The 23,212-nt window shown below is 37.6% G+C and overlaps 1 protein-coding gene across 7 annotated transcripts in view; it reads left to right on the forward strand.

Moving 5' to 3' along the window:
• PCCA (propionyl-CoA carboxylase subunit alpha) overlaps positions 1-23,212 on the forward strand; it is a 431,262-nt gene that overhangs the window by 314,067 nt on the left and 93,983 nt on the right. For all 7 annotated transcript variants that reach the window (XM_060288232.2, XM_060288229.2, XM_070044087.1 and 4 more), the window contains 2 exons: positions 3,828-3,926; positions 20,822-20,875. In XM_060288232.2, the coding sequence (XP_060144215.1) occupies positions 3,828-3,926; positions 20,822-20,875 (153 nt within the window). The remainder of the gene's footprint in view (positions 1-3,827; positions 3,927-20,821; positions 20,876-23,212) is intronic.

Below are 23,212 nucleotides of genomic sequence, written 5' to 3' on the forward strand. Positions count from 1 at the left end.
GCTCCTAGTATTACCACTCTGTTTAATTTTAGCGGATGTGGAACACTGTTTCATTATAACTTTAATTTGGCTTTCCCTAATGACCATTTCATTATTTTGAGCATCTTTTCGTGTGCTTGTCATCCGTCTCCTTTGATGCAGTGTCTATTCAAATCTTTCGTCCATTAAAAAGAAAATGAGTTGGTTTTGTTTTTGCGTTATAAGTTTTTTATATATTTTGGATACAAGTCCATTATTTTGCATATATTTTTTCACAACCTGTGGCTTGACTTTCCTTTTCTTAAAAGTGTCTTTCAAACAGAAGTTTTAAATTTTGATGAAGTTAAATTCGTCTGTTTTTTCTCATAAGATTTGCATTTTTTGTATCCTAAGAAATCTTTGCCTGGCCCTAAGTCATAAAGATTTTCTCTCATGTTTTCCAAAAGTTTTATAGTTTTAGGCTTTGCATTTAGTTAGTTAGTTGTTTTTTTTTTTTGCGGTACGCGGGCCTCTCACTGTTGTGGCCTCTCCCGTTGCGGAGCACAGGCTGTGGACGCGCAGGCTCAACGGCCCTGGCTCACAGGCCCAGCCGCTCCGCGGCATGTGGGATCTTCCCGGACCAGGGCATGAACCTGTGTCCCCTGCATCGGCAGGTGGACTCTCAACCACTGCGCCACCAGGGAAGCCCTGCATTTAGTTTTAATTGTTTTGAATTGATTTTTCTTTTTAATGGTATGGGGTAAGGACCAGGGTTTATTTTTTTAAATATAGATGTTCAGTTGTTGTTGATAAACTATACTTTATTTAATATCTTGGCACCTTTTTTGAAAGTCAACTAGGCATTTATATGTGGGTCTCTGAACTCTCAATTTTGTTCTATTAATCAATATGTCTGTTCTTACACCAGTGTCTTGATTACTGTGGCTTTATGGGAAGTCTTAAAATCAAGTGACATGAGTTCTCCACATTTGCTTATTTTTCAAAATTGTCTTCATTATCCTATATCCTTTGCTTTTCTGTATATATTTTAGAATCAGCTTATCAATTCTATCCAAAAAAAAGCCTACTGTGATTTCGATTGGAATTACATTGAATATATGGGTCAATTCGGGAGAGAAATTATATCTTAATAACACTAAAACTCTTCTAATTCATGAACATGATATATGTCTCCATTTTTTTTTTTTTTTTTTTGCGGTACGCGGGCCTCTCACTGTTGTGGCCTCTCCCGTTGCGGCGCACAGGCTCCGGACGCGCAGGCTGTGTGGCTGTGGCTCACGGGCCCAGCCGCTCCGCGGTATGTGGGATCTTTCCGGACCGGGGCACGAACCTGTGTCCCCTGCAGCGGCACGTGGACTCTCAACCACTGTGCCACCAGGGAAGCCCTATGTCTCCGTTTTTTAGATCTTCTTTAATTTCTCATAAAGTAATGCTTCTGGTTTTTGAAAAAATAAAGTCCACCCTCCATGTTTTCATTTGTTACTTATTTTTTAACAGCTTTATTGAGATATAATTCACATGCCGTGTAAATTACCTGTTTGAGTATAATTCAGTAGAGTGTAGTATATTCACAGAGTTGTGCCACCATCACCACAGTCAATTTTAGAACAGTTTCATCATGTCCAACAAGAAAGCCTATTACGCATAGCCACCACCCCTCAACCTCCCCGCCCCAGTCCATTCCCCTCACGACTCCTGCTTAACACAGCTGCTAGTTTGCTTCCTGTCTCTTCCAGATTTTTCTATTCTGGATTTCCTATAAGTGGAACTATATAATTTGTGGTCCTCTGTGACTGTCTTCTTGCAGTTACCATGTTTTCAAGGTTCATCTATGTTGTAGCATGTGTTAGTATTTCATCCTTTTTAAATTGCCAAATAATATTCCACCATATGGATATATCACAGTTTGTTTTGACATTCATAAAAATGGTTTATTTCAGGGTGTAACAACTTGGTTCTTCCTCTAACATGATTTGAGTAGATTAGATTCTTTCCTCAGTTCCCCTTCATGTGCCCCAATGATAGCAATTACGGTTTCATTGTCAGCCCTGTTGACTGGAAATTAATATCAGATAACAAATTTTAAATGATTATCATTCAAAACCTTTCTTTACAACCTCTAACTTTTTTTTAACAAATAAAACTTTTATAATTGATTACTGAACTTTTTTTAACTTTTAAATTTAGAAACATTTTAAAGCAATATTTCAGTTTTAGAATATCTTTTTAGCATTTAATATTTGTAAAACCTACCTGCTAAGAGCTTCTTTTGGAAATCTTTCATTGCATAAGGAGATACTTAATTTGGGGGGCAAGGGCTAAATAGGATCATTTAAAATGGATCAGTGCTGCTTTAATCAAAACTGTAGCCTTTTCTGCTTCTCAGACCTTTATCATGTAGTATTTTAATAGTAAGTAATCTGTGAGATAGTACGATTATCTGACCTTATTTTTAAAACTAGTTTAAAGGTAAGACAGTAAAATTACTAGAGACAGGGGAAGAGAGGAAATATTTAGGACCTACCATGACAAGCATATTGGTAGAGACTTTCATATGTTAACTTATTTAATCTTTAGAGCACCCCCCTCTCAGATAGCTATTTTTACTGTGTTATAGTTTGGGAACTGAAGCTCAGAGAGGTTAAATACTCCAACTTAGTAAACAGCTTGCACTTGATAAAGCAGCAGTGTCAAGTGAGACCCAAGTCAGTGTGATTCCAAAGCCATTGTTTTTTCTTCCATGTAACTGGATTGTACTGTGGGTACAGAGAGGCCACTAAACCCAGAAACGCAAGCCAGTGTGTGATACATGTCCTACTGATACTTCAGTACATAGCCAATAACATATCTTTGCGGAAATATATATACATAAATACCTATCCAAACATATACATCTAAATATATAGGTACACACGTATTCTTCTAAACAGTGTTAAGTCTGTGTGCCTTTGATTATAGTGAGTGAGTATCTTTTAAGAGAATCGATAGTGAAAGAATTGTTAGGGATCAATGTATCTTGGCTGTGCCACAGGTTTATTTTGAAACTTCAGGAAACTTAAATCTCTCTTTGTTAGGTTGTTTACTGTAGACTTAAAGTAGTGTTATTTTCGCTTACTTCTCACATTGAAGAGTTAGCAAATGAGTGAATGAAAAGGAAGAAGTAAGGAATGGTACTTTTAAGTTAGCTTTGAGGGTTTTTTTCCTTTCAATTACTTTTATTTATTTGAATAATAAAATTTTTCTATTAAGAATATCTGTTTTAAAAGGTAATGGGCTTTTGGAGGTAACTTCTTGAATGACGACTGGATGAAATCATTTATGATGGACAGAAATAGGACAGAAGTTTGCAAAGTTCAAATAGACTTTTGATATTCAACGCCAAAAACTTTTGCCTAATTAAAGCTTCTGTTTAATTAAGATAACAATGCGTAGTCCTTCATTAAAATTAACACAGAAAAAGTTCTTTGTCGGTCCTTGGAGAGGATATTATGTGCAAGCCCTGTTGTGTGGGTCGCAAAATGTCACTGGCATTTATATGCATTACTCGTCTAATTGCAGTAAATGTAGCACGCAGGATAGGGTTAGACTTAGAAGGCTGCTTGTTACTTACTGGAAATCACTTGAAACCTCAGTACCCAGAGGCAGCTGTGCCCAGGTCCTCACCTCTCCCCAGAGATGGCTGAGAAGACTCTCATTGGACCCTGTCTTTCATGGTGAGAGCAGTAAACATGACAGGTTGTTTGGGGAGCCATCTGTTTAAAATGGCTGCTGCTTTGTATGCAGCAGTGAACTTGAGATCAGTTTTCTGTCTTTCTTCATGGTAACAGTCTTACTTGGTGTCACAACAGGTGGAAGTTGATGAGTCGAAACTAAATGTGACCGGCGCGTGGAACCTGGCTTCACCCTTATTGTCTGTCAACGTTGATGGCACGCAGAGGATGATACAGGTAAATGTTCTGGTGAGGTGCTTAGAGGGCTCCATCAAGTCCAGAATCCTTACCAATACCTGTGTGGTTAATACTTACAGACAGAGTATGGAAAACCTACATTTTATCCATCTCATACATTTTATAGTTGAAAACACTTTTTCTTATTTTAGAGGATCTTGAGTTAAGTCCTATTCTGAGGAATCAGTGTGTTCCTTTTTCAGGCAGTCTGGGAAGGTTATATATTATACTTTGTTATAAAGCATCCTGCGTGCCTTTCTAAAAACATCGGAAGATTAGCAGTTTTCTTTGCCGTTGTGGGTTTTTAGTTGTAAAATATGACTGACGTTGTTACCTTTCTTTCCTCTGTAATTGGAATTGTGTGGTATTAAATCAGCAGAAGCAGAGCTGTTCAGGTTGACTTGCCATAGCACATCGATGCCTTTTAAAATTAATTAATTTATTTATTTAGTTTTGGGCTGTGTTGGATCTTCGTTGCTGCGCGCGGGCTTTCTCTAATTGTGGCGCGTGGGCTTCTCATTGTGGTGGCTTCTCTTGTTCTGGAGCACAGGCTCTAGGCATGCAGGTTGCAGTAGTTGTGGCACACGGGCTCAGCAGTTGTGGCTCGTGGGCTCTAGAACACAGGCTCAGTAGTTGTGGCGCACGGGCTTCCTTGCTTCGCGGCATGTGGGATCTTCCTGGACCAGGGCTCAAACCCGTGTCCCCTGCATTAGCAGGCGGATTCTTAACCACTGCGCCACCAGGGAAGTCCCTCAATGCCTTTTAAAAATTAAGTAATCTTAATTTGTTAACCTTTCTTTTCCCCCCAATATAAAATCTGTTGTATTGAGGAGGTGCCTTGAAATCCAGAGTTGATTGAATGTTCTTTGTAAGCAGTGTCCTTCATTTGAAAGTAGAAAATCATGAAAAGAGGTGCTGCCAAAATTCCTTTACCTCACCACATAGTTGAGGTCCAGGAAAAGCAAATCAAAACAGCACAGAACATGTGGCTATCACATGCAGATAAAAATCCTAAACTCTCCATAGCATTAAATGCTCATTCTTTTTTCTTTTCTATGAAAATCTTCACATTCCCTTAAGTTGATTTTACACAGGAAACTGATTTTTTAAGCCTAGAGAAATCAAGAAAATCACATTTAAAGATTACTGTACACCAGGTTCATATATACTTCTGTTAGAAACCGTGGGACAGAGGATTCCAGAATCTCAATACATATTAATGACAAAACTGATTTTCAGGGTTCAATTAGTATATTACCTTTATGGTCACAAGAAGCATTGAACTCTCAGTAATGAGCCCTTATTTTGACTTTGGTTTTGTGACTTGCTCCAGTATATTTTCTCTCTCTCATATTTTCTTTCATGTTCTAAGTATGAGGTTAAACACTTGGAGACCCTTGGAAAAATTTCACTGCATAATTTCATATCACTGAGATCCAGTTATTATGTCTTCAGAAAACATGGTTTTGTTACACTTGTTTATGTTAATAGAATATACTCTGCACTGGATGTACTGTGGCTGACATTCATGTGTTTTGGTCTGGGGGACATAGTAGGACCTCTTGCTAGTGAGGAGAGAGAAATACAAAGTTCTACTTTCCAAATCTTTGTATCATGTTACTTTCAGTGTTCTTAATGACTGTGCAGATGGGTGTCTTAATAGCACTTTTACATGTAGAGTTTCTAGGTAAATTAACACTGGGTATGTATTTGGAATTATCCCCAGAAGTATTTTCACTAGCATAGGGATAATGCTCAGTAAATCCCTTTTCATTCTTATAAGTGCTTTGCTTAAAAAAGAAGTATTATTATGAAACAAATGGCACTCAAGGCAGACCCCGTGCCTCTTTGGAGGAGGTCATTCCTTCCAGTTAAGTGCTCCTTCATTGGAAAAAAGTAAACTCAGAGGGATGAATGGTATACTGGGGAAAAAAAAAAAAAAGAAAAAGTCACTTCCGTAATAGAAGATGAGGAAAATTTTTCCTCATCAGAACAGGTGAGTTTTACTTATTCTCTGTAGGCATTAGCACTCAGTGTTGACTCTCTGTCTCCAAAATATAATGTGGTCCCTGTGAAATTAATAATAATTATAATAATAATAAACAGTGCTTAATGTGTATCAGGTACAGTTCTAAGCATAGTACGTATATTAACTCATTTCATCGTCACAACAACTATATGAAGCAGGTGCTATTATTTATACTTTTGTAAATGAGGTAGCTGAGGCTCAGAGATAGTAGGTGACTTGCTGGGGGTCACATAGCTAATGGGGGATAGAGCCAAGATTGAAATCCAAGCAGCCTTGCTGTAGGATCTGTCAGCCACTACACTGTGCTACGGCAGGCTAAGTAATTTCCCTGTGATTACAGTACCAGGGAGAAGCTGAGCAGAAATTTGAACCCTGGCACTGTGACCCCAGGCTGTGTGCTTCTAACCACTATGCTGTACAGTACTTTTCAATTTTCCCACAGAGTTCTTCGGGTACTAATTTACCTCTCATTTGTGCTGTAAACCAGTGCTGCTCAGACTTTATTTAGTGTGCTTCAGAATCAAGTGGAAGATTGTTAAAACTCAGATTGTTGGACCCACCTGCAGAGTTTACTCTGATTTAGTAGGTCTGGGCTAGGCATGCATTTCTAAGTTCCTAGGTAGTGCTGATGCTGTAGGCGCCACAGTTTGAGAACCACTGCTTTAACCTTTTGTAATCAGAAGATAAGCTGGAAGTGATGAGCAAAGTGACTTAAGTAGGAGCCAAGTCGTTCGAAGACTTGTCAGTTACATAGTATAGATTCTGCTTTATTCTTAGGCCAGCGGGACCCATGGAAGAGTTATAACTAAGGAAGTGATGGTATGAACAGAATTGGAGTTTAGAAAGTTTTTTTCGGTTCCATTGTGGAAAATGGATTGAAGAAGAGTGAGATTGGAGGCAAAGAGAGGAATTAGGAGGTATCAGAAAAATGGGAAATCATTCTTCCTGGAAAATATTAGCAACAGTCGGGGTGAAGAGCACTGTATGAGGAAGGGGTCTGAAAGAACCACAGGACAGAAAGAACTGGTGGCCTCACAGTGATCTTTGTTGATTTCTCTTGCACCTGCCCTGAACCGTGGATAGATGGTCAATGTTTATTCCTAACTCCTTTTGTCTCTATGCTGACTTCCTGGGCTGCATTGCCCAAGAGTTTCAGCTCATTACCTCCAAGCAAATAGCTATGAAAATGTGTTTGTATTTCTCTTGCCCTTGTTTATGGTAAATTCAGAGAAGAACTATGGGATGGATATTACCACAGGTGTTTTTCAAAAGCGATTTTACAGTAGTAACTGCTGTTCTTTTTTCCTTGGATTTTTGTATATACATTTAAACTTTTTATTATTGAAACAGTTTATATACGCAAAGTAACATGTATTAGTCTTATAAGAGGTAAAGAATAACTTAATGAGGCTGTTTACCCACCATCCAGATTAAATAAGGAAACCTTACCAATGCTATTGACTTTCTTCTGTGCATCCCCTGAGTAAATCCTCCTTCCTCCCGCCCCTAGAGGTAACCACCATACCGATTTTTAAACTTAGCACTTCCTTTTCCTTATGGATATTTACATATAGAGTAAAACTGTAAACAATGTATTATTTAGTTACTCGTGTTCTTGAACTTGATATAAATGGGACCATACTCTCTATGCTTCTCTAAGTTGCTTTTTCCTCCAGTGTTATGTTTGTGAGTTTGGTCTATGTTTATGAATGTAGTTTAGTTTATTTCCATGCTATATGTTATTAAATCATGTTAATTACCACAATTTGTTTATTCTTTTTCCCCTAGGTAGACATTTGTATTATTTATTTTGTTATCACAAACAATGGTTCTGTGAACATTTTTCTACTACGTGTTTCCTCTTGAAATAAGTGTTTCTTCAAGGAATATGCCAGTAGAATGGCTGGGTTTAGGGAATATGCACCCTTAACCCTACACGGTGTTGCCGAATGGTTTTCCCTACGCGGTTGTACCAATTTACATGCTACCAGTAGTTATGAAGACGGTGACATTAGCAGTATGAACAACAAGCTGACTTTATTGTATTCTTGCTATGCCGGGCACTGACTCTTCTAAGCACTTCTTTGCATTAATTTATTTAATCCTCACAGCAAGTCAATAAAATATGTGCTAGTATTATTTCTCATTTTGTAGTTGGAGAAACTGAGGCTTACAGAGGCTAAATTGCTTGCCCAAGGCATCCTGCTAGTAAATGGAAGAGCCAGAATTTGAAGCCAGGAATCTGTGCCCTTAACAGTTTTTCTTCATGTCCTATGAACGCTTGGTATCCAAATGACTTAAGTTTTTCCTGACTGGTGGGTTTAAATAATCTCTCTCAGTGGTTTTAATGTATACTATATTTCCCTGATTAGTAATGACAATGAGCATTTAAAATATATTTATTGACAGTCCTGTTTTCTGTTCTGCAAAATACCTGTTTATGGCTTTTGCCCAATTTTTTATTGGATTGTTTGTCTTTTTCTTACTGGTTCATGAATGTTCTTCATATTATGTGTCCTGACCCTCTGTCAGTTATATGTGTTACAAACAACTTCTCCCAGTTTGTAGCTTGTATTTTTCCCTTTTTAAGTTATACGAGTGAAGTTTTAAATCTGAGATTTCGTATGAGAATTTTCAGTCTTTTCCTTTATGGTTTGTGTATTTTGTATTTGTTTAAACAATCCTCTTCTGCTCTCCAGCTCATAAAGATACTTGGCTCTATTTTCTTTTAAACCTTTTATGTTGTGCTTTTTCACATTATAACCCTTAATCCTTCTGGGATTGAATATTGCACATGGTGTGAGTTAAGAAAGAACCAGGTTTAGTTTTTAAAATATGGATAACCAGTTGCTCCAGCACTACCTACACACCTGCTTTTCTTTCCCTAACTAGTTTGCCACCTTCTCACCTTTCCAACCCCAGAATTCTTTAAAAGGCTTATTGTTTCTGTAAAATATTTCTCAATTAATTGTGAACAAAAAGGTGACTTTTTCCTTAATATGAAGTTCTGGTCACTATATTTGCTTTCATGAGCTCTGTGTCGATTACTTTCATTTGTCATTTATCTCTGGGGAATCCCTAGCCACTTAAAGAGGGTGTGTGTGTGGGTGTGGGTGTGGGTGTGGGTGTTTTGCAGGATCCAGGGTCTCAGATGATATTTGAGATACACCTTAGAAAAGCATGTTCATGAAATGGGAGGTAGATTGGGAATCATTCAAATAGGGAAGTAATGTGAGCTAAGCATGGAAAACAAATTGGAGGAGCCAAGTTATGAATGGGAGGCTAAGGAGCCTGTGCTTTTCAGTCACCAGTGGAGATGTTATTGAAACGTTTTGTAGAGGGAAGTAATGTCCATCAAAACGCTGTTGAGCCAAGAAAAAAAAATGCTGTTGTGGGAGGTTAGAGTGTCTTTATAATAAAAGAGGGGTTAAGGAATTGAAGGGGGAAGTGGGAAAGGAGTTCATTTAGAAGATATTTCCTATTACTTCACTCATGAGGTAATGGACCCTAAACTGGGGTGTTGGCAGTGCACAGAAATGAGGGGGTTGGGTTTGGGAGTAGTTGCTGATTAAACTTGACACAATTTGTTGAATTCTCTATGCGTACAGCGGGGTACCATAGTGACCTCAAAATTCTGTCTCCAATGAACACTGGTCCTCTGCTTTGACCATTAAAAATTTTTTTTCTAATAGGTTTTTATGGCCTTCCCTATCGTCGTTAGGTGGTTATCCTCTCAAAAGCAAGGTTTTGAAAGGGAACCCTGCATTCTGTGCTTTTACATACCAAGCCACCCATCATCTACCAATTTCTAAAAGCAGGAAAAAAGGATAGAAATTCAGAGTTCTGTGCCAATCTGGGATTAAATCTGCTGCACTTTAATTAGATTTTTCTTCCTTCAACACTATTTTGAAACCTTAACAGGATTTTTTAAATTGTGGTAAAATATACATAAATTAAAAAATACGAAATTTACCATTTTAACCAATTTTAGGTGTATAGTTCAGTGACATTAAGTACATTCACACTGTTGTGCAACCATCACCCCTGTCCATCTCTAGAACTTTTTTGTCATCCCAAACTGGAACTCGGTTCCCATTTAACACTAACTCCCTATTCCCCCCTCCCTGCACTGCTTGGCAACTGTCCCTATGAATTTGACTACTCTAGGTACCTCATGTAAGTGGATTCATATAGTATTTATATGTTTGCGACTGGTTTATTTCACTTAGCGTAATATCTTTAAGGTTTATCTGTGTTGTGGCATGTGTCAGAATTTCTTTCCTTTTATTTATCCATTCATCTGTTGATGGACATTTGGGTTGTTTCTACCTTTTGGCTGTTGTGACTAATGTTGCTATGAACATGGGTGTGCAAATACCTCTTCTAGTCCCTGCTTTTAGTACTTTGGGGTGTATACACACAAGTGGAATTGCCGGATCATATAGTAATTCTGGTTTAATTTTTTGAAAACCTCCATTTTGTTTTTTAACGGCAGCTGCAACATTTTACATTCCTACCAGCAACACACAAGGATTCTAATTTCTCCACGTTTTCACCAACACTTGATATTTTCTGGTTACTGCTCTCGTTTTTGTAATAGCTAACCTAATGGATATCAAGTGGTATCTCATTGTGGAACAGGATTTTTTGGGATAGTTATTGAGAAAGCATTCAGGGTACTTCCCAATACTTGCCATTTCTTTATCAGTTTTACTGTGTAAAACTGATAAATGGAGCTTTTTTAGTGCCAATAGAAGCAACTTTCTTACAACTGTTCTTTCAAACTCATTCTCTCAACTTATTCTTTTTTTTTGCCGGGGGGGGGTGGGGAGAGTATAATTGCTTTACAGTTCTTTCCTCCCCTGCATAAACTCATGTACAGTTCTCAGTCTGTAAACTTGCTACCAGGTAGTAAGCAAGTCATAGTCTATTTGGCAGAGAGTGTGTTTAAAAGTCTAGTTCATTGTAATGTCAAGACTGGTAAAACCTCTCCTGGTAAAAACTGGTAAAATTTCTCAGACTGAGAAATGTTTATAGGGAAGATGAGAGTGTTGCTTTCTTCTTTCTTGCTTTATATCCTCTTCCACTTCCCACCTGCTATCTGGGGTCTCTCCAGAGTTGCAGTATGGTGTAAGAATGAGTGGCACACGGCTGGAGGAGCTAGGTTGACCAGGGCAGATATAATCTGGTATGCATTTTTTTGGGGAATGACAGACGTCCAAAGCTGGCTGGTGTCTTCTAGGAGGACATTGTTGTGGGTTTGGGAGAATTCCTCACCTGTAGAACCCTTAATGCCTGCTCTGTCTTTTCCTGATTCCTATTCCTCTTGATAGGCAGGGTTTCCCATAATGACCCAGCGTGGGTCTCTTTTCCATGATCCACATCCGGGCCACAAGAAATAGTTATAAATCCTTGCCTCACCAAAATCTTCTTTCTCTGTCACGAAAAGCATTGCTTATCTTCCCTAGGTGTCCCTCACAATCCAGGAGATATAGAAAATCAAATCATTCTCATGAATTCCTTTCACTTGGCATAAAGTGTTCAACCTTGATTTCTTAGCTTAAGAATTCCACCTCCTCTAATTAGTTTTTAATGTCTTTCATATTCTCTTGCTCGTTTCATAGTTTCTTAGCATGTCCTAGTAGGTGGCTTGGTCTAGCACCTTAAGGATATGTGGGTATTTAGTTCCTATTTAGTTTTATTGCTGAATCCCTGTGACTACACGGAAAGTAGCACTTAAAACCTTTTTCTGATTAGACAAAATTACTTGGGGAGGAAGCATTACCTTTGTTTTAGTAATTAGCTCCCTGTTTATCCAATCAGATTACATTTGACTGTTCACTTTCCCGGTTTTCATTGGTAAACTTCATGAGCTTAATATTATCCATTAATTTCTTTAAAAATAAATTGTATTTTGGCATGTACATTATGTGGATAATGCATTTTATAAATTACTGAATTCTTTTAATTGATCTATATTACCTGTTTCAGTTTTTATTTGACCTTGAATTTCCACTGTCTTGCTGAGTTCCTGGCCCATGTGGAAGCTCAGTAACTGGATGAATGGATGAGTGGGTGGATGAATGGATAGTCATCTTGCATTTTTGTAATCTCAGAAATAAATCTGCCTTATCTATACTTTCATTTTAAGATTTATATTTTGTTTCTTCTAAGCCGTTGTCAAATTAAGCTATGTTCATCAGATAGCCTTCCTAGCCGTTTTATCAATTCTCTTTAATTCCTGATTTTCCAACATTCGCAAAATCCATGCTCTATTAGGTAACATGACTGGTTGATCTCTGCAGATACAGAATCACTGCAGCTCCTTTGAGAGCAAAGAGAGACAAGAGGGCTCCCAAGGACCTGCCCACAGAAGTCCCTTCCTTATGTAGCACGACTCTTTCCAGTCAAGCACGTGGCTTTCCTGTTTGCCTTCATTTGCTGTGGGAGCACCTGAGCTGCTGAAGGCTAACAGTACCACGTATTGATAGGTATTGGTAGGTATTGAAAAGGGTCCACCTCAGGCTGTTCCTCATTTCCGCCTTTGCAAGGTGTGTGCACACCTTGTTTGCACTCTCTTTCCCCCAGTGGCACTGATTATTCACGGCTCAGTTGAGTCTACTTCACACCATCTCTTACTCCAGTATATGTGTGAGCTGCTTTACGTCTTTTTCTCTTCAAGAAAATCATGCTCTTGGACACAAATTCTAGTCATTATTAATAACTTTAAGTATAGAGCTAGTGGTGTATTTATCTGACTGGGGGAAGAGGTCATATATTTTGAAATGAAATAATTTATAATAAAGAACTGGGGATATAAATCTTGAAAACTCTTGAAGATACTAAAAGGCCTTCTTTAGAATTTTTTAAAGTTTTTAATCTATTTCTTCATCTAATAGTGAAACCATTTTCCCTCAAATATTATCATTCAAGGAAAATAAAATGATAGTATGTTATATTTATTTATTTATTTATTGTTGGTTGTGTACCAGCACATTCCTACTGTTTTCATTGCATATGTAGAGTCCCTCAGTAATGGCACTTATTAAATATGTCTTAATGGTATAATCTGAGAAACTAACAGTCTTTTCTCATTCTTTTGTGGAAAGATATATTCTGATTTCCAAATTACCAATTTAAAAAGTTGTGGAATGAAACAGATTGTCCAATAGAAATCTAATATGAGCCATATTTGCAGTTTAAGTTTCTTAGTAGCCACGTTAAGAAAGTAAGCACAAGTGAAGTTCATTTTTCTAATCCAGTTTATTTAACCCACTATATCCAAAATGTTAGCATTTCTACATGAAACACAAATTATTAGTGGAATACCGGAAATGAAACATACTCCTGATGCGTATATGACAGCAATAACATAAGTAATGGAACGATTAAAGTGGAATGTACTAAAGCAGTGAAGTTGTGTTTAAAAGGGAAAATATATCATACTACTTCTGTATTTAAAATTAAATAAAATTATAAATTTAGTTTCTCAGTTGCACTAGTCACATTTCGAGTTCTTAATGGCCATGTGTGGCTAGTTAGATGGCTTACAAACAGAACCTTTTGTAAGTCAGACAGTGTTTACAGAAGAAAAAACACATTTTTGTAAAGGGCTCCCCCCATGTGTCAACCACAGTTTTGGTTTTTATTATTTAAAATTAGAAATAGAGGAATTAAATTCATTTTAAAACAGAAGGTGAATTTCTCATCTAGGTGACAACCTTCTAAAATTTTAATTTAGAAGCTTAACAAAAATTAGAACTATTTTTAAAAAGTGGAATGATTTCCTCTCTGGAGCATGTAACTAAAGTGTTGAAACAAAACAAAAGGTTTTGCTGTTCTATATGTGTTAAGCTCACTGCTTTCTTAACACTGCTTTCTTCACACATCCAAGCACCTTCTGACTATGGAACGTGCTGGATGAATAGAACTTTTTTATTATTCCTACGACTGTATTCCTGTGAAGTAAATTTTTTTTAACCTTGAAGAGACTCTTTAATTTTACTCTGAACAACTCAAATAGTTTTCGGTTTCTTACAGTGTAATTTGTCTGCTGGGATTTAATATACTGTTTCTCGTTAGTGTTTTACATGCTGGATTTTCATTTTGCATAGTCACGTTGTTTGAACATTTGCAAGCAGAGCCGACTAACTGCTATTGGCCTGTTTCTTTGTGTGGCACGATTTCTTCTCTCCACCTGCTCACAGCAGGTTGTCCACAGGCCTGAAGAGTAGCTAAATACTTTTGAAAATATCTTGAGATCTTGAGAAGTCTTAACAATTTCCGCATTTGTGTGATGTGAAGCTATTCGTCGTGTACCTTTGAAGGCTTTTTTCTTTTTATTTCTCATATTCTTAAATATTTTCAAGAGAAGATAAATTTATTATAAATAACAGTACAAAGCTGATTGCAGCACTATCGCATTCTGCATTGAATAGGTCATTGATATTCAACTAAGTGGAACTAATTTTCTGTGTTAAAGCAGACAAATTTGGAATAGTGTCACATGAATCTCATGTTATTTACTACAGAATACCAGATTAAATGGATTACTTGTGAATTGATTGCAGTGTTAAATAGATTATATAACATGATAACTTAAAATGCTCAAGTGAGCCTTTGTAAAATAGAATATTACACAAGCACATGAATGTAATAGAAGAGATGTTATTATGTTTGTGGAATGTGTATCTGTGATATATTTGCAAATTCTTGTCCACACGGAATTTGAATAGATTTAAAAAATTTAACCTTGATTTTCTGTTTTTGAAGAAAATGAATGGATTTTCTCACCACTTCAGGAGAGAAGTTTAAATTTAAATGTTATTTTATTTTTTCTCTTTTTCAGATTAAAATAACTCCCACAACTTCCGAGAACAAACTTTAGTTTTAATCCTGATAAATGTATGTGTATAGATGCTAAAATAAATATGTTAATAATATTTTAATTAGAAAATTAAATGAAACGACTTGCATTTTTGCTTATACTTTGCCAGTACAAAAAAAAAGTGGATTTGGAAGTAATCATCTTAGTTTTCAGTCCCCAAATAAATGTATCCCATGTTTTTTCGATGTTTCTCCTCACCCCTCCACCCCCTTAGCAGTAACTAGCTGTTTTGTCCTATATTCATGTGATTACTCTAGACTCATCAAATGTGATAGGAAACCATCTATTTAGGATGTATAGGATATATAAATATATAACTTAGAGATGAAGTAGAGGATGGTGTTTTTTTCTAATGAAGTAGGAAATGAAAGAGTAATTATTAACCATCTCCTTTTCACATTCCTGAACACATCAATTACAGTTACACATCTTAGAAACAAGCCCACCAGTAGAACAGAAATAACTCCTTTCACTATGCTTCAAAAAATTTAATCACTGTTTAACAGCTGGGGTGTATTTACAACTATAATTTAAAATATTAATTTTGATGCAAGTCTACCTGCTTTTGTAGTGTAGTCTAGAAGCTTAGCCATTTTCTTGTCTCTAGTGGCATGTGCTTTATGATTTGGAGTTGCTTTTAAACATTTAATATAATGGGAAAATGTCTTTCTGTATCCCCTCCCCACACACACATACTTTTTCTCCTCTACTCTCTGTTAACTAGAAAATTATGTTTCAGTAGCTGCCAGAAGAAGATGATTTTGAATAGTATAAACACTGATTATGGAAAACATGGAAAATAATACAAGCAGCTGCACTGCAGTCCGATAAGACAAATCCCGTAGTAATGGCCTTTAAAACATATTATCAAGTTGGAAATCAGTGAGGGAAAAAAGAAAACTGTTACTGTTTCTTCCCCATACTGTTCAGTGAGATTACTTTTAAAGGTGAAATTGCCTTTGATTTTATTATCTTAGGAAGATATTTTTGGAACATTTTTAAATTTTGTGAATGTTTTTGCTTTTTTTGAGTGAGCAATCTTGCTAATTTTGTATGAATTTGATTCTAACAAATGTTGAAATTATTTTGTTAACAAAGTCTTCCTAAGTACTTTTTTCCTTAAAGAAAGAAAAAAAGGAGTGTGTTTTGTAAATGTTGGAGCAGACTATCAGAATAAGAAAAGAAGGACGTTTTAATTTAGCTGTGAAGTGCCATTTAGAATAGGGGGTAAAATATTTTAGGACAGAATATGTTTCATGAAGATGAAAGTTTTAATTTTTATTTTATTTTACTTTTTTCTATTAGCTTATCAAGGGGCCCGTTCGTATTTGGTTTTGGCATACCTCAGATTCATTGTAGGCATTGAGTACTTTGTTCTTCGTGGATTCTAAAACTGAATTGTCTTAATCCTAGACTGTGGGAAAAGTGTGTATTCCTGTTTCCTGTGTAGAAGTAAATTCCAGTTTTGAATGACATCTTATTTCCCTGTTTTCTACTACATCAATCCTTATTGCTGAGATATGTCAGGTTTGGGTTCTTTCTTTCTTTCAGTGCACATATACAAACTGTGGTAGCTGTGGTGGGGGAATATCTGATACTCATTATGTACGTAATTTTAACCTGCTTTAAACTGAATGCAAAGTTAAGGGTAACTTATTGGTACTTATATCTATGGTTTCCGTATTCATTGTTACACTTTAATTGTATCTTTAATGTGAAAAAAAAGTTTCTAAACCTGTTTCCATTTTACATATTGCAAAATTACTTCTATTTGCCTGGGAATCAGTCCAACCCACGTAGGGTAAGGAAAAGGAACTGTTACATTTTTTTAACGTCTCTTACATAGAAGGCAATTCTGATACGACCTAGGCAGTGTTCTAGACTCTGGAGATACAGCAGTGACCAAGACTTACACTGCAGCAGGGGGATGTAGATACCAAACACGTGACCACGTTAAAAAGGTAATTTAACAGGATAATTCATAGAAGGCAATTAGGAGGAAGTAGCTTTAGGTAGGGTTAGGAAGTCCTCTCTGAATACTTAACATTGAGTTGCAACCTGTGAGGAGTAGGAGGAAGCCATGCAATAATCTGGGGGAGGAAAGTCCCAAGTAGAAGGAATGGCACGTGCAAAGGCCCTGAGACAGGAACACGTTTGGTTTGTGTGGAAGCCAGGAGGAAGGCCAGTGTCTCCTTGAGTGGACAAAGATAGGCCGGGACCAGGTCATGTGGGGTCTTCGTAGGCCAGGGAATTTGGTTTTTATTCGATTCCTATTGCGAAGCTTTTGAAGGGTTAGAGTAGAAGAATGGTATGATGTGATTTAAAATTACTGCTGTGAGGAGGGATGGACCACAGGGGACTAGTGGTGGAGACAGGGAAGTCACTTGTATGATCATTGCAGTCATCCACACGAGAGGTGCTGATGATGGTTTAGACGAGGAGCTGGACAGACCCAGCCCACTGCCAGTCTTTGTACTGCTCACAAGTTGACTGGTTTTTTAAAGTTTGCAAGCATTACATTTTAAATGGTTGGAAAAAATTAAAAGAAGAAGAATGTTTCATGACACATGAAAAGTATATGAGATTCAAATTTCAGGTCCGTAAATGGAGTTTTACCAGAACACAGTTGCATTTATTCATTTTCATCTGTCCGTGGCTGCTTTTGGAGTTGTTATTGTACATAGAAGCTTAATGCCCTGATTTGCCCCTGTCACACAGCAGTTCAGTAGCTTAGGAGTTTGTTGAGGTTTTTTTGACGCAGGACCAAGATTGAAATTTTTCTGAACAAAAAAGAACTGTCCTCAACCACTATTAATGGAACGTCAAACATTGAATGGCTTTGAAAATTAGTTTATGTCGCAAACTTGATAATGTTTCTTAATGAAGTCAACCGGAAATTGCAAGGCAAAACAGCATTTACATGCAAGATGAATACTGTGGTAAAGTCATTTTGACAAATAATGTTTGAGTCACAACTAATGGCAAGCTGCTTTTTATACTTCCTAGGCTGTCAAAAGATTAAAGCAAGAAGTAGACTACAGTTCCAGCAGCATTTTTACAAAAGCAAAAGAAATTTCCATATTTCAAAATCTGTATAACTGTGCAATTGAGGATCTTCCACTCAACCTTCAACTGGAAATGATTAAACTACAATATGTTATGCTAAAGGCAAATATCAAGAGCAGAATCTAGCAAAATCTGGCCCTTTGGGGAAAAAAAATTGCCAACCCTTGGCTTAGACTAAGATGGTAGCAATGGAGATGGCTTGAAGTGAACTAATTTTGTTGTAGGAAGGGGACCCCTTCCAGGGCCCGAGAGTGGGCTCTGGTCTAACACTCGGAAATGAATTATCCGAGGAGACACACGTGCTGACAAAGCAAGAGACTTTATGGGGAAGGGGCGCCTGGGGGAGGAGAGCAGCAGCGTGAGGGAACCCAGGAGAACTGCTCTGCCACGTGGCTCACGTTCTCGGGTTTTATGGACATGGGGTTAGTTTCTGGGTTCTCTCTGGCCAAACATTCGGACTCAGGGTCCTTTCTGGTGGTGCGCATCGCTCAGCCAAGATGGATTCCAGCGAGGAGGATTCTGGGAGCTTGGTAGAACATAGGGACTGGTGTCTCCTCTCTCCTTTTGACCTTTCCTGAATTCTTCTGGTTGGTGGTAGCTTGTCAGTTCCATGTTTCTTACCAGGACCTTCTGTTGTAAGATAACTCATGCAAGTGGTTACTATCTTGCCTGGCCAGGGCAGGGGGTTTTGGTCAGTGGTTCCCCTAACAACTTGACATATATTTTTGAGGGAAGGCAGAAAAGATTGGCAGGTAGATTATACTGGGTATGAAGGAAGTTAAAGAATTAAAGGTGAGTGAATGATGGTAGTATTTACGGAGTTGGGAAGGCTAGGGGAGAAGCGGATTTGGGGAGGCAGATCAAGAATTCTGTTTGGACTTGGTAGGTTTAATATGTGCATTAGATATCCAGGTGTTGATGTCCAGTTAACAGTTGACTATATGATTCTTGAACTCAGAAGACAAATGGGAGTTGAAAACATAAATTTGATAGTCATATTCATGTAGATTTTCTCTTTAAGCATGGGTCTGCCACATACAAAAGGTTAAAGTTGGACCCTTATCTTAAACTAGATACAAAAATTAACTCAAAGTGGATTAAAGACCTAAACATAACACCTAAAACTATAAAACTTCTAAAAGAAAATGTAAGCAAAAAGCTTCATGACTTTGGACTTGACAGTGATTTCTTGGATATAACACCAAAATCATAGGCACAAAAGCAAACATAGACAAATTGGACTACATCAAACTTAAAAACTTTGTGTATCAAAAGACACAACAGAGTGAAGAGGCATCCTGTGAAAAGGGAGAAGTATTTGGAAGTCATACATCTAATAAGGGGTTAATATCCAGAATATATAAAGAACTCTTGTACCTTAACAACAAAAAATTAAATAACCTGATTAAAAAGTGGACAAAGGCCTTGAATAGACATTTCTCCAATGATGATATACAAATGAGCAGCAGGCATATGAAAAGATGCTTGACATCAGTAATCGAAAGAGAAGTGCAAGTCAAAACCACAGTGAGATATCACCTCATACCCGTTAGGATGGATACTATAAAAAAAAAAAACAGAAAATAACAAGTGTTGGTGAGAATGTGGAAAAACTGGAACCTGTGTGCCCTTTTGGTAGAATTACAAAATGGTGCACCTGCTATGGAAAACAGTATGGAGGGTCCTCAAAAAATCAAGAATAGGGCTTCCATGGTGGCTCAGTGGTTAACAATCCGCCTGCCAATGCAGGGAACTCGGGTTCGAGCCCTGGTCGGGCAACTAAGATCCCACATGCTGCAACTAAGACCCGACGCAGCCAAATAAATAAATAAAATTAAAAAACAAAAATAAAAAAATGTAACATGTATTAAAAAAAAATGCGGGACTTCACATATCAATGCCGGGGACATGGGTTCGAGCCCTGGTCCATCCGGGAAGATCCCACATGCCGTGGAGCAACTAAGCCCATGCGCCACAACTACTGAGCCTGCGCTCTAGAGCCCGTGAGGCACAGCTACTGAGCCCGTGTGCCACAACTACTGAAGCCCACGCACCTAGAGCCCAGGATCCACAACAAGAGAAGTCACCGCAATGGGAATCCCGCGCACCACAATGAAGAGTAGCCCCCGCTCGCTGCAACTAGAGAAAGCCGCGCGCAGCAATGAAGACCCAACCAGCCAAAAGTAAAAAAAAAAAAGCATCCGTGGAATCCACTACCTTTTCTAACCGTTCTGAACTTGGCATTGGCAGTCTCTCCCACCCGGCCTCCTGCTCTAGAGTTAGGAACATGTTCCTTTTTTTAGTAGGACACACCAGAGTTTATGTCCACCTTCATTACTTCCATTCCTTAATTGCCAACAGGCCCATGAAGCTCCAACTTTCGATTTTTATTCCCCCTAACTCTTTGGGTCATCAGAAAATTCTTCTAGTCCTTTCTTTGACAAAGTGATATAAAGTAATCTATACTGGTGAAAAGATGTGATATATGGTATATTCTTAGGCAGCAGACTAAGATAATACCTGTAGCCTGTGCTAGCTGGGGCCTGAGGAGTTATTGACAACCTGGAAGTCTTCCAGGTTGCTGAGAGTTTTCCTGCTAAGAAGAGCCAAACTGCAGCAGTCTACTTCCTGTCCCTGTGGATTTGCCTCTTCTGGACATTTCATGTTAAATGGAATCATATAATATGTGCTCCTTTGTGACTGACTTCTGTTGTAGCATGTATCAGTACTTCATTCCTTTTTATGGCCAAATAATATTCCATTGTATGAATATGCCATATTTTGTTTATCCATTTATCAGTTGATGGACATTTGGGTTATTCAGCTATTAGGAATAATGCTGCTATGAACATTCATGTACATGTTTTTGTATGGATGACAATTCATTTTATACCTCTCTTTTTTTTCCCCCAGTGTCTTTCTCGAGAAGCAGGTGGCAACATGAGCATTCAGTTTCTTGGTACCGTGGTAAGTATGAAAGAATTATTATTTTTTATATTCTCTTAATTTACAGAGAGAAAAAGTGATTGACTAGTAGTTATAGCCCATGGGTTTGAACTTGGCTTCATCATGGGTTTGTTTTGCTGTTAAGTGAGATGTCTTTGTATAAGAAAAGGGTTCTTTAATGTGTGGGAAAAGATTCCATGATAGAGTAATTTTAGCTATTTCTTATGAGAGACAAAATGGTTTTTTAAATTATCTGTAGTTTGTTGAGTCTTTTAAGTCCTTTTTTCACTGGGGACTTTCTCCCCATTTTTAATAAAAATAAGAACATATTTTAAAAAGATGCTTTTGAAAATAGTGACCTTGGGAATTCCCTGGTGGTCCAATGGTTAAGACTCTGTGCTCTCACTGCCGAGGGCCGGGGTGCCATCCCTGTTCAGGGAACTAAGATCCCACAAGATGCGCGGCATGGCCAAAAAACAAAGAAAATCGTGACCTTCCTGTTCTGTTCTGTATATGTTTTGTTTTGTTTTTGCTCAGTTTTCCTTCTAGCTTTTTTTGTTAGGTGCTTTGGAGTCCACATTTCTAATGAAATTGAATCATAATTTCAAAATTATTTAACTCTACCTAGTGAAAATAAATTTAATTTATAGTTATTATTTTTACTTATAGGTTTATAATGATCATATTAGTAGTAGTATAATTTTCAAAATAATTTGTTGAAAAAGGTACCTTATTGTTTTAATTAGCATTTCTCTGCTTATTGATATTATATTTGAATATTTCTCCATGTATTCACTTGCTAGGTATCATTTATAATCTGTAAAATGTCTGTTCATGTCCTTTGGGTGCCTTGTTCAGGTTATAAATTCACACTGGGTATTTCTGTTAGGTCCGTGTGTTGAGAATATCAGAGGACAGACCTGTGGCTTAGAGCAAAAGAAGAGTGATTTTGCAGCTATTGAGATAGGAAGGATATTAGTACTAAGGTGCATTTACTGTGTGCTTTGTATATGTATAGAGGTGTAGTAAAGTTTACATATTAAAGTATTTGTATAGGCACCTGCCTGACGTGATGTAAACTTTTAAGTATTGCTCCTTGTGGTTATTCTTGTTTTTCTGATTAATAAGTAATACACATGCTTATTTTTTTAATTAGAAAAGTTAAATATTATTTAAATGCATTTTATAAGAAATTGTATTAGGTTTCTCCAAAGAAACAGAACCAACACGATGTGTGTGTGTATTATATTTTTATATATTACAGAGAGAGAGATTGATTGAGTGAGTGATTGATTTTAAGCAATTGGTTCACATGATTGTGGATGCAAGTCCCAAACCTGCAGGGTAGACCAGGGAAGAGTTGCAGTTCATGTGCAAAGTCAGTGTGCTTGAAGGATTCCCTCTTGCTTGGGAGGTCAATCCTTTTTCTTCAACTGAGTGAATGAGCCCACCGATATTATTAGAGGGTCATCTGCTTTACTCAAAGTCTACTGATTTAAGTGTTAATCTCATCTAAAAAAATACCTTGGTAGAAGCATCTAGAATAGTGTTTGGCCAAATATTTGAATACTGTTGCCTAGCCAAGTTGACACATAAAATTAACCATCACGGAAGTATTCATTTTATTCCCTAGAGGTATTTAAGTTTTTAACAGTAGACATATGCTTCCAGAAATAGATTTATACATCTTTTCATGCAAGAATAAATTGTGGATATCTTTCTAAGTCATTACATAAAGATCCATGTCATTCTTTCTCACAACTACCTGGAATTATATTACATGAAGGTTTTTCTGTACCTCTGTGCTCATGCTAGAAAGGGCACTTATGCTGTCTCTGCTGCTTGATATCTCTCCTTGGATTCCAATAGATTTCTCAGGGCTCAGATACTGAAAACTGAGTTCTTGATAGCCACAACCTGCAAAGAAACCAAACCAACATAAAGTTTCTCCAGGCAGTTTTTCCTGTCTCAGAAAATGGCAACTTAAGCTAAAACCTTGTCTTTTCCTTGATTCCCCTCTTTCATCCACCACTCCCACTGCGCCCCCATCCTGACCAGAGTCTTTGTCGTCTCCTGTCCAGATTCTTGCAGCAGCCAGTCTTCCCACCTCCACCCCTGCTCCCTGCTTTATCATTAATATAGCAGTTAAAGTGATCCTTCTAAAATACACATCAACTCAGCCGACCTTGTTACTCTTCTTCAAACGTGTTGGGCACAGGCGTCAGGGCCTCGTCATTTGCCTCTCTCCTGCCAGGCCTCACTCATGGCCTCATCCAAGCCTAATTACCTCCCAAAGGTGGCACCTCCAGATACCGTCATATTGGGGATTGTAGTTCAATGTATGAATTTGGGGGGGGC

Source organism: Globicephala melas, chromosome 18 (genome assembly GCF_963455315.2).
Source record: "Globicephala melas chromosome 18, mGloMel1.2, whole genome shotgun sequence".
Taxonomy (NCBI): Eukaryota; Metazoa; Chordata; class Mammalia; order Artiodactyla; family Delphinidae; genus Globicephala; species Globicephala melas.